We start from the raw sequence: 12,109 nt of genomic DNA on the forward strand, positions 1-12,109 counted from the left end.
TTATCTTCATTATTTTCTCACATTATACAAGGTATTCTAATTGCTGTTGGGTGATGAATGTAATGTTAATAAAATATAATTTAATAAATTTATGCCCATATTGACACCAAAATAAAACCTGAGATTGCACCACAGTACTGTGATTTTATTATACTGTAAGTACAGTTTCAGCATAATAGGATTTATTCATAGCATATTTACTCCACTGAAGTGAGCATAAATATGTAAATATCTAAGGCTTAAACTGGGAATTGCCTACTGCTGCTTTCAAGTCATGCAGCACTCTCTGCACTCTAAATACAGGCTGACAGCAGAAACGGCAGAACTGTACTTCCAAGGAAAGTATTACAGAAGGCTCAACCTTGCATATCATTACCTTAGCCCTGACTCCTAATACAGAATGACAGTGGACACACAGTCGCAGCTTTCACACTCCTTTAATGGAACAACTACAGAGAGAGAGCAAGAGAGCACACATTGCTGATTGGGGCAGCTCCCGCTGGAGTGGGATTTCAAGGAAGAAAAATCCCTTTTATAAGATACCATTCAAATGTACTAAGCAAAATAATTTCATGTTGAAATACATGTAAGTTGAATTTGTTCCCAGATTGTTGGGGAAGAAGAGGACAGCAGAAGTGCCTGCTAGCAACACTCAGACAAAATCTTTTTCTGAGTGAAATAAACATGAAGTGTGTGGTGGGAAAGTTATTCTGCTGAAGCCAGTGGATGCAGCTTCATTGGCTTCTCTGGAGTATGAGGCAGCAGAGACCTGTTTCAAAGACTTGCAGGCATGAGAGGTTACACCAATGTGAAGGAACTCCATGTGGGGTATATTAAAGTGAAAGGACCCTGCTTATAGCTTTCTCAGAGGCAGAAAGCTCAATCAGTTTTCAAAGTTGCAAATAAATAAGTAAAAAGACACAGCAGAATTGCTCATGGGGCAATTACTGGAGGGTAGTTGGAGCAACAGAGAATAATACCAGCTTTGCAGCTGGAATTTCAGATCTAAGCAAATACCTGAGTGATCGTCTTTAGCTGTGTACACATACATATTTTAATTCACACCTTTCCACTCACTTATTGCCTCTGTGCCAGATAGTTTTTAAGAATGGGAATCAATTGCCCATAAAAGGTGTCATATTGTCAACAGTGGAAATGAAATCCCCTGGTTCCTGAACAAAGAGACTCAAAGCAGCACCACAAACTTCTGCTCACTGCTGAGGCAATTTGCCTCTCGTGTAACCTGGAGGGTATCTCTCATTATAATTGCTACTCAGTTCTGGCTTGAATTGCTCCAAGCTCTTCTAATACAATCTGATCCCTTCAGACTCTGCTTTACTGCCCTTGTTCAAGCATGAAGAATTCAAGCTGGAACAGGTGCAGAGCAGGATGATTAACAATCTGGGGAACAGGGGGTCTTTCACAAGCAGAGCTGCCAACGCTATCAATTTATGTGGTAGACAACTGCTTTGGGCAGTAACCTACTGGATTTCCAGTATGTGGCAGCTTAGGTTCTTGGATGCCTGGAAATTCAGGAGAATTTCACAGAGCATACACAAAGCAACTTGAGGTGGAACGAACAGTGAGTCTGATATGTCCCTGGTCCCAGAAGGGGCACAGAGTCAATTGGTGGTTGTCACTTTTGGACCAGCAAGGACAAAGTGGTCCAAGGAGGGCTTTGTTCATGCACTGTGGTAAAGGCTGACTGATGTCTGGGCTTACATGGGGATGGGAATGAAAAACACAGAGAAGGAAGAAATGTCACTATGCTAAAAGAAAGTATCAGCAGGGAAGAAAAAACAAGTGTGGACTGGCCAGGGATACAGTCATACTGTAAACTGGAAGATGCCAGGTAATTCTGAGTGTACAGATGTTGCACAACAGCCTTCCTCTAAGGGAGGGGGAGGCAACAGCCCAGCTACTCCTAAAAAGAGCTTGAGCCTTTATGAAATGATTCTATTTAAAAAGTGTCTGTAACATTGGGATTAAATAAGCTAAATCCAAAGATCCTGTCCTGTTTTCAACCATGCAGTGGCCCTTATGTGTGCTTTTCTCATAAAAAACATATGCTCTTCTCTCCTTTCTCTGGAATTTCCTCTGTGTTTTTCTCTACTGAGCATTAGCAGTAGTATTATTTTGTGTTTTCCAGTGTGTTCATCTTATTCTAAGTGCCAGTTCTTTGCATTAGCCCTAATTTCTTTATATGTTTTCTGCTTATATGTCTTTACATCACATAGGTAAAGGACTAGAGAATTAGACATAATTTAGCTTAGTTGACAACACAGTTATTAAAAGAACTGTCTTCAAATTACTTTTCCCTCATTTTTGTCTATTGTGCAATCACAATTTTTTCTAAACTTCACAATATAATCACAATTACAAGTCTCTGAAATTGTCAATGAATTAATCATTTTTATGGCCATGGGATCATGAAATCACTGGAAAATCTCCTGGAAATCAAAGATTGTATTTCTACTTCATCTGAGAGCTGGTACATTGTGAATAAAAATTACATAAATCCTATTAATTTCAAACAGTGAAGGCCACTGGTAACATCCCACCCTACTACAACCTCTCTTACAAAAATCCATCTGAATCTTTAATACTAGGTCATGAAGAAAAAACAACCTAGAACTTTAAAAATAAAGTCTTTTCAATTAAAGATTTAAAAGCAGAAGGCACCTTATGTACCTTTTTCTTATCTTTCAGATAAAGACCTCTTGGGTAAGCTTGGTAAATCCTTATCTGCTAGATAAAGGGCCACTATGACGGCCCTTATCGCTTAATTAAATCCCAGTACTATGTACAATGAAGTCAATAATTTGTTATACAAGATAGCACTTCAGCCTGTGCATTGGATAATGCATCTCTATCGGTTCCCTGTACCTCAGCCCACTGTAATGGGTCATGTTCCATAACCTGCTCCTGGGCTGCCAGGAATTCATTACAAAAAGAGTACCCAGCTTAATGTAGACAGGCTGTGAAAAATAAATCTGTTGGATCAACTAGACAAATTAAAGTCCCCAAATCACTGATTTGATATATAAGCCCTAATTCTATTATTCTTCCTTGTAAGGAAGGTAGCTGAATGTAAAAAATTGGTGGATTTTGGACCAAATAAAATACTGGTTCTGCCAATGACTGTATTGGAAAAATAGTATAACCAAAGTTAATGTTAGAAGGTGTAAAACCTGTGGACTAAATGTAGTAACTGAAAAAAACATATGATAATGTCTAAATCCTGACCATCCTTATGTTCATCAAGGTTCACATCACTCATTGCATTTACATCCACACATACCAGGATGAAAAGAGAAACCAATCAATAACAGCTCTAGCAACTATCACAACATATCAACTGGAAAGGTCTTCCTGAATGCAAACCCAGTTCAAATGATTCTGTTTTCTTAACAAACATATTTGCATAAAGCAGTCTAATACTTGCAATGCTTCATTTCACTAATTGGCTTATTAGTGATGTGCTAAAGTGATCTGTTCTTGAGTCTGTTTGGCAACAACACTTTTGTGCATATGGAAAACCCATAAAATCAGGTTCATTGTATCTCTGAGTCCTTGAAGGACCCCATTATAGCCTAAACCCATTACTCATTGGGCCCAGCAAACACAGAAATGGCTTGGTTCTGTAATAATGCACTGAAGGTCTCCAAGCCAGGAGTCCTTCCCTGGTAAATGTGGAAAATGTTGGACTCGAGATCTGCTAGTGGTACTAATCTTGGCTGGGAATTATTTCCCATCACTTTGACCAAGAGAGGTCTCCCACAGCTAAAAGCCACCATTCAGCTCATCTAATGTAACTGAGTGAAAACAAGCTTAGCTCTGACCTTTACTGAGCCAGAGGCAGAGAACATTTATCCTCCCTTTAGAAAGAAGCCCTGAGGAGCATCTGAGCATGGAGCTGTACCAGTGCTACAAGGCAAGATGTCTGTCCATGAAGGGTGGGACATTAAAATTCTCAGGTTCTCAGTAAGAGAAAAGGTCCAGGTGAGGATGTGGCTCACGCTGAAGATGCTGACATCTTTGGAGTGTGTTATCTTTATTAATTTATGCCAATGACATGCTCAGACCTGCACTCTCAATGTTAAGCAGAGACAACTCCTAGCCACTGGGATAAACTATAAACTGACTCTAGATTAAGCCACTCCAAATCACCCCCATTACGATTATTCTGTAAATTTAGCATCTCCACACATTTAAAGGGTTTATTGCTATCACATTCTGCTTTAATAAAGCTGAGGGTGCAAAAACTGCTTCCAGGAACTGCTGGTATTAATGCCAGGCTAAATATGCTCTAAGTTGCTCGAGCTGTGTGCAGGAGTTCCTGGATTTCACAGCTGGCTACTTCTAGCAAATTGTACTCCTTTCTGTGCATAGTCCCAGAGGATTTACCCATAAATGCATAGACCTAGTTCTTGCATGTCTGGCAAACTCTTCTTGTATGCTTGCCAAGTTTTAAAGGGCAAGGAATCAACAGCTGATAATTTATGCCAGGAACCTACAATGATCCAAACTCACCCCTCGTGTAATTCTGGTAAAGACAGCAGAGTTCCAGGGGAGAAGTTGTTGGCTTAGCAAAGCAAATTTTCACTGACATTTGAGGAATACACAGTATCAATTAAAGCAGAGCTAATTATTGCTACTATTATTTGCATTGCAGTAGTTCCCAGAGGCTTTTAACGGGATTATAGCCTTCTGGCACGAGGAGTTCTTAGGAACGTGAGCTCATATGTGGAAGTTTGTACAGGACTGCTGACATTTGGTACCTGTACAAAATGGTCAGAGGGGCTCCACAGGTATGGGTCACAGGAACCTTGTGATCACAGGTATGAGCCACAGGAGTTCCTTGTGGTGCTCTGAGGTTTGCCTGCAGCCATCACGTGTCCTTCTGCTCTTTTACAGCCTGGCCTGTGTCCAGAGAAAGCAAGCTCTTCCCAAAGCTCAGCATTTGGGCAAGACCAACAATGCTGTACATTGGCTCCTTATCAGGAAGTCTTGGGAAACACTCCTAACCTTTATTTATTCTGATAGGTTTATCATGGGGTACCACACCCTTTACCTGAGAATAGGGGATCTCAGACATTACCCACTACATTGAGTCATTCTTGAAAGGAAGGACTGCTTTACATTTGTCAACTTCACCCTGATTCACATGCTGTCTCTGATACCAGATGGGATCCTGATGAAACGAAGCAAAGCTTAGCAAGATTTCCAGCATGCAGACCCAAAAAGCCTAGAAATAAACCACTGCAAAACATTTAACACTTGGATTTCCTTGGTGTTTCTTGATTTCTTTCCACTAGATTCCTAAAATACATTGCAAACACTGAGGTCCATACCACTACCCAGGCTTCTGAGGGCTGCTCTCTGTTCAGAATCCAAAGCAGAGCCCAAACCTCCCTGCAGCCAGTTGGAGCTGATAAAAATTTATATATTTTACACTACAACAAGGTATGCGTTCTGTTGAAATTTTGATCTTTGGTGGTTGGCCAGCTTTCTAGGGACTCCACACGTGACACATCAATAACACACTTGACACGTCGCTTGTTCAGGCCATTTCTCAGCTCACAAGCTCTCCCGTTCTCCACCCTCGCAGCTGCTTAAGGAGTCCCAGGGTCACATTGCTCTAAAGAAATTACATTTGAAATAAGATGCATCAAGTGGATTGCAAACTACAAGGCAGAAAAGCTGCAACAAGGGGAAAAATATGTAACAAGAATGCAGGAGGAAACAGAAAGAAAAATTACAGTGAAACCAAAATTGGATACACATGAACACTGCCTACAGCTCTGAAACCACAGTTAGTCATGGGGCTGTAACACACTCAAAAATATTTCTGTCCAAATTTTATCACCAGTGTTTTTCATATACTTTGTTTTCATCCTCATACTGCTCTTTTTCCTTAAGTAAGACATTTATTAGTTTTTAAGTCTTTGCAATTTCCTAATCTGCCTCTGTCCTTCCAGGGGATTGCCTCAAAGGGAAAGCACCTTTCACCTGTGTCTCTCTTTCAAGAAGTACTGCTGCCTCCCGTGATTGCTGTCACTGCCAAGAGGTCATAGATCAGGCCCAGTGACACCTACAAGAGAGCAAATTTGCTTTTGCACCTCTCATTTTGTACACTTTAAATCCAGAATTTCCTGTCAGGTGTGACAGAACATCAGCTGCATCACAAGATGTTGCTGAAACAACCCCGGAAGTGTTTAGTGTCTGGTTTGGAGGACTTCACCCAAAGCCAGGTTTAACTTTGGATGGAAGATGGTACCTTGAAGCGAGTGTCACTGAGAGGTTCAGCACAAGGAGGTTATGAGCCAAGCCCATGACTGGATCACCCACCTGGGCCAGTCTGTCATGCTGTGAAAACTCAGTCTGGTTTTGTCAGACTAGAAAGCAATCTCACAAAGAGGTCACTGTGGTTCAAAAGTAAGTCAAAAGTATACTTTGTCTATGGAATTAGGAACCATTTGCTGTTGATAACACTGTTGAAAACACCCCATGTTAATTCCAAGTGTTTCATGGAATTAAATTTGGAAGGTTGCTGTACTGGATTTCTGACTGATTTCTAACCATTCTAGAGTGCAAAAATAAATAATGATTTAAATATAAAAAAGATTTTTAAAAATATTATGTCTGCTCCAGAAATAAGTCACAAATTATTTTGAAAAATTTTAACATCTAAACCCATTGTAAATAAAACTAGTAATGACTATTACTGTGGAAATAGGTTAATGTAGAGAATTAGGACACAATTTTTGCTGAAAGGTTTAAAAGAAGAAATCTGAGGCAGGAAATGCAAAGCAACCTGCTCCAGTAATGCAGTGAATGCAGAACCAGGATTACTGGATCTTGAGTTCTCTCTCTGTCATTTACTTAATCCCCTTGTGACACAATCTGCTGCATTCCTGACTGCAACAGGGTTTGCTTGGAAGATGCACAGGCAAATATGTTATTTATGCAGAATTTCCAAAAGTATTTTTTAAACTGATGATGAACTAGTTCACAAAATGTAATTTTAATTCTTGGGTTCCAGAAGCTGTAGGTTAACTTACCAAAAAGACATGAGCACATTTGCATTTTAAAGCATGGTGTAGGTAGTTCAGAGAAAAAGTTGGAGTTTTTTGTACAGAATCCAGAGCAAGTAGAGTTCCTGGAATTTGAAAATTCATAGCAAGTTCTGAGTGAAGGTGAGTAGCCACCCTACCTGTCTCTGTGATTATCATTTAGGTCCCTGTTCCACACCTGCTGAAGTTCAGACACCTGGGAATGGCCACTTTTTTTTTGTACCAGAGCTGTGCAAAGTGGCTAAAGTGTTTGTATATTAACAAAATAATAGTTAAGTGTCCTGTTATTCCTCTTTGACATTGGACTGGTCTGCTAAGAAAACGGTAAATTGGTTTCTGTTTAGCCTGTCAGTCAAAAAAAATTTGCTATTAAAATGAGCAAAAATATAGAGCATAAAATATCCGTAAAATGCACTCTTCTACATATCTGAATTCCACAAAGCTACCCATTGTGAACATTGTTAATGTTTAACAATTTCCCAGCATCCAACAAAAGAAATACTGAGAATTTTGACAAGAGAGCTTGTGAATTGTTGCAAGCTGTAGCTGAGCCTGGCTGAGTTTTGCCCCACACTGCATTTAAAGGGTCCAGGAAACCCCTTCCTTTGCCAGGAAACTCTTTTGTATTGCAAACCAGCTTCAGGAAAAACAGATCAATACCAAGAAGCAATTGGTGAACTCCTGGCCCCCCACTGAAATCATCGTGGGTTTTTACCATTGGTAGTTGTTGTCTTCACTTATTGACTCTATGTCAGGCAATCAGAGCTAGTCTGATGGACTACACATTAAATTATCAGCAAGCATCACTTACCGATGGCCTGTTGCCCAAATTACAGTCAGAATTTGGCTGAGTTTGTAGGAATACATAAAGAATAAACCTCTAGCTGTATGGTTGTGAAGAAAACCTGAAAAATGAGATCAAATGCGATGTAGAGACAAGTCTGCAGGGAGCACAGAACAAAGTGACATGAGAACTTCCCAATTCTCATAGCGAGGGTTTAATCAGATAACGCTGATAATTTAAATACTAACATTGTTAATTATTTCCATGAGGACTTGTCCACCTGGGAAAGTTTTGCCGTTTACTTGAACTAGTCTTGTTATAGTAGGCTCCATTAAACTGTTTTAGGTCAGATTTGGTTTCCTTACAAGTAGTATAACCTAGAAGCTTGTTTTATATCATGGCATAATTTTATATTGCATTGAACCTGTCCTGTACAGAAGTCTGGATTCCCCTGTTAAAACTTGGAGAAGTCAGGAAGGAAAGTCGATAGGAAAACTTTTTAGTAATTACTTTTGGTAGTTACTTTTCTGATCAGTGATCCAAACTGATACACTCAGCAGCCACACTGGGTCTTTTGAAAAGGAGAGGTGAGCAAGTAGCCAAGCAGTCAGGAGAGCAGTGCTTGCACTGCCAGCAGGAAGAGATTCACATCTTGCAGTGAACTAAACTGAGCATGCTGTAACACAGCCTGTAAAGGGAGAGGTTTGAGTGGGGAAGCAAGAACCACATGATCTGAACTTCTTCCATTCAATTAATACATGGATTAACTTCCCTGCACGCTCAAACCTTGAAAGATGGGGAGCCACAGATCTACCTAACACATCCTGACCCATCCCCTTGATGATGTATTTAATTCATTAACTCATGAAGTTTTTTATCACCCAAGAGGCAACTGAACTCGGTGGTTCAAGCTGGACCTGAAAGCCTCAATGGAGCCCAAGACAGGAAGGACACGGGACCCGCTCCACAGAAAGGCAATGAAGCCAAGGAAGGGTCTGGAGCCCAGGTCTGATGAGGAGGAGCTGCGGGAGCTGGGGTTTATCCTGGACAAAAGGAGACTCAGGGACCTTATCACTCTCTACATCCACCTGAAAGGAGGTGTAGCCAGCAGAGAGTCGATCTCATTTCTAAAGCAATCTGCGATAGGACAAGAGCAAACACTCTTAAGCTGCACCAGGGGAAGTTCAGGCAGGACAAAAGTTGCGATTAGAGATTGGAATGGGCTGCCCAGGGTGGTCGTGGAGTCACCGTTCCTCGAAGCGTTTAAGGCAAGACTGGACGTGGCACTCAGTGCAGTGATGTAATTGGTATGCTGGTGTTCCGTCATGGGCTGGACTCGATGACCTCAGAGGTCTTTCCCAACCGAACCGATTCTGTGATTCAGTGTGAGCCGCGCATTTAGAGGCGGTACGAGGGCTCAACCACGTCCGCAAGACACATGTACAAACCCCCAGCAGGGAGTCTCCCCCTCCCATTTCCGCTGCGCGGAACCTGCACCAGCACCGGCTCAGCCGCCCCCCTCTCAGCCAGGACAGCGAACCGTGCCCCGTGCCCCGCCCCGGCCGCCATTCGGCCCTCACACCGCCCCGCGCACGCGCCCCGCCCGCCCCGCGGCCGCGCACGCGCACCGCCCTCCCGCTCCGCGCACGCGCGGGGCGCGCCGGCCCGGCCAACCAGCGGAGCGCGCCGCCCGCCCGCCCCCGCCGCGGAGGAGGGAGCGAGGTCCGCCGCCGTCCCAGAATGCAGCGCGGCGGCGACAGCGGTGGCGGCCGCCATGTTGTGCTAGTTTGTTGTTCTCGGGCGGCGGGAGCGGGGCCCGCCGGGCGCTGAATCCGAGCCCTTCCCGGCCCGTTGCCCGTATCCTTCGCCGCGGCACCGGCACCCGCCGCTCCGGCGGGCGGCACCGCGGCGCTGCCGCGACCCGCCGCCGCCGCCTGGGCCGGGCGCAGAGCCATGGCTGCCGCGCTGGGAGGAGGCGCAGGTGGGTGCTCGGGGGCCGCGCCCGGCGGAGCGGGGCCGGCTCGGGGCGGCGCGGCCGGCGGCGTGCGGGGAGCTGCGGGCTCCTGCGGGGCCTGCCCGGGGCGGAGGCGCCGTTGCCGCGGGCCTGGCTGGGGGGGCGCGTCGCGCGTGGTCGGGGGCTGGGGGGACGCGGCCGCGGGGTGCAGGAGCTGCCCTGGCACCGCAGATTCCCGGGAACGCCACTCCTGGTCCTGGGAGTCGGCGTCGTGCGGCGATGGGAGATGCTGTGGCCGCTCGGCCGGGGCAGGGCCCGGAGGGACAGCGGCCTCGCTGCGGGTGCGGGGCCTTTCGGAGGACGTGGGTGTGTTTTATTGAAAGATATTGACAGAATCAGAGGATCACTTAGATTGGAAAACATCTTTGAGACCATCCAGTCCAACCTATAGACCGAATATCACCGTATCAACTAAGTGGTGCTAAGTGCCACGTTCAGTCTTTTCTTTAGGGATGGTGGGTATTTTTTCACATAGTTTTTACAGGTACAGGTGTGTGGCTTGAGTAACACGCTTCTAATCTGCCTTGTAGTTATAATTTGTTTCATAGACTGCCCAGAAGTGGAGGATCTCACTCGGAAAGTGTAAAATGAAGTCGGTGCTTGACTCTAAGACTCTCAGGTGTTTGTTGCACTGTGCTTCTGCATGACTGTGGACACCTTTACACATGGCATTTTAATAGACAGCCTAAAATCCTCTGTAGTTCTGATTAAGCAAACTTTAAAATGAGAGCTTTAAAATGTTTGGGTGTTTAAAAGAAAATTTTTCAGGTGTCTCTCCAGAGTGTTCAGGAGAGATATAGTTAAGAAGATATGTGTGTTTCTGTGCTTGCTTTCATTGGGAGTAGCAGTTTTTGGCAAAGACTGATCAAAGTGGTCACTTGACCCACCTATCCTTATTTATATTAGAGGTTTTGGTGATTTAGTCTCTGTAAGTTGTTGTCGAGGAGAAGAGGGGTGGATAGTTGAGCACTCATTCAGCTGAGGGGTTTGACTGTGCTCCATGGTTGGCTTGAAGGGTTACAAAGCAAAACATAATTAGATTTTCATGGTAAGTTTTGCCATACGTGAAGGTAAATGTTACAAAGAAATTCTCAAATTTAGGAGTTGAGTTTGGAAAGAAGGCTAGGAAGGACAGCACTACTGGTAAAACAGCAAACAGTTTAATACCTTGAGCATTGTTATAATAGTATTAAATATACTGCGATATTTGAGTTACTTTTCAAAAATTTTAGTGCTAATTTCTGTGGTTCAGCTCTGTGGTTCCACTTGTGAGGTGGAAGTAAGGTTGCCATTCATGTACTAGGTAGAAGTTTTTGTGGTGTTATAAGGATAGAGTAATTTAAAGAAATTTTCACTTTTGAAGGATTTTGGTTCTTGTGTTTAAAACTGCTTCAAATTGAGTGAACATGCTTTAATGTACAAGGGTGTGTGCTGCAGCAGCCAGCCTTCAACAGCGTGGTGAAACTGCAATTTCAAGGCTGATTTTTGTTGTTGTTTTGGAGCTCCGTTTGTGTCCAAGGGTGAATTGGGAACCCTTTGTTCTAAGTGGGCACAAGCAGTTATTTGTTCATAGTTCACACTGTGCTCATCAATAAATGGTGGCCACTTAAAGATGATCCCTGCCCCATACAGGTCGTGTTTGTTTAGTCCTGGTGATCACTGTGCAACACTTGCTGAATGGAGGAGCCCACAGGTCACACACTTATGTCCATGTGACTACTCAGGGAAAATTCCTGGTTGAGGTTGTTAAATACACTTTTAAAGCCGAGAAAGTCTAGAACTTACAGAAATGGAATATGCAACTATTTTTGGACAGAGATTGCTACCTAAAGTCAGTAGTGGTAGCATGCAAAAGGAGCTCCAAACTAAGTGGTTTTGGTCATTAAAAGTTTTAACTGTAGCAACTAATGTTTGGGATTTAGTTTTTGAATTTTTGGAGTGAGGGAGAGACTTTAAAATACTGACAAAACAGCACCCCACTGTTTTCTTAAAAAAAAAAAAGGGGCTAATGATTGATAAAATAGTATGAAATAGGTATTGGAAATACAAATTAGTGTGAATTTGATGACATGGTAGCATAACAGCTGACAAAATTAGATAATTTTGGCTTTGAGGATGCAGATTGAAGTTTAAGTCCTCTGTAAGGGTGTGTTACAGGACTGAGAATGAAATGTGAAATGTCTGCATTAGCTGGACATTTAAATGTATTTGATGAAGGAAGGAGATTGTCCAACA

The 12,109-nt window shown here is 43.3% G+C and overlaps 1 protein-coding gene across 5 annotated transcripts in view; it reads left to right on the plus strand.

Annotated features, from left to right (window-relative positions):
• The first annotated feature begins 9,604 nt into the window (after positions 1 to 9,604).
• RBM33 (RNA binding motif protein 33) overlaps positions 9,605 to 12,109 on the plus strand; it is a 95,910-nt gene continuing 93,405 nt past the window's right edge. For all 5 annotated transcript variants that reach the window (XM_088158943.1, XM_088158969.1, XM_088158964.1 and 2 more), the window contains exon 1: positions 9,605 to 9,841. In XM_088158943.1, the coding sequence (XP_088015069.1) occupies positions 9,814 to 9,841 (28 nt within the window). In that variant the 5' untranslated portion in view covers positions 9,605 to 9,813. The remainder of the gene's footprint in view (positions 9,842 to 12,109) is intronic.

This window comes from Sturnus vulgaris, chromosome 1, assembly GCF_052056855.1.
Source record: "Sturnus vulgaris isolate bStuVul1 chromosome 1, bStuVul1.hap1, whole genome shotgun sequence".
NCBI classification, from domain to species: Eukaryota; Metazoa; Chordata; class Aves; order Passeriformes; family Sturnidae; genus Sturnus; species Sturnus vulgaris.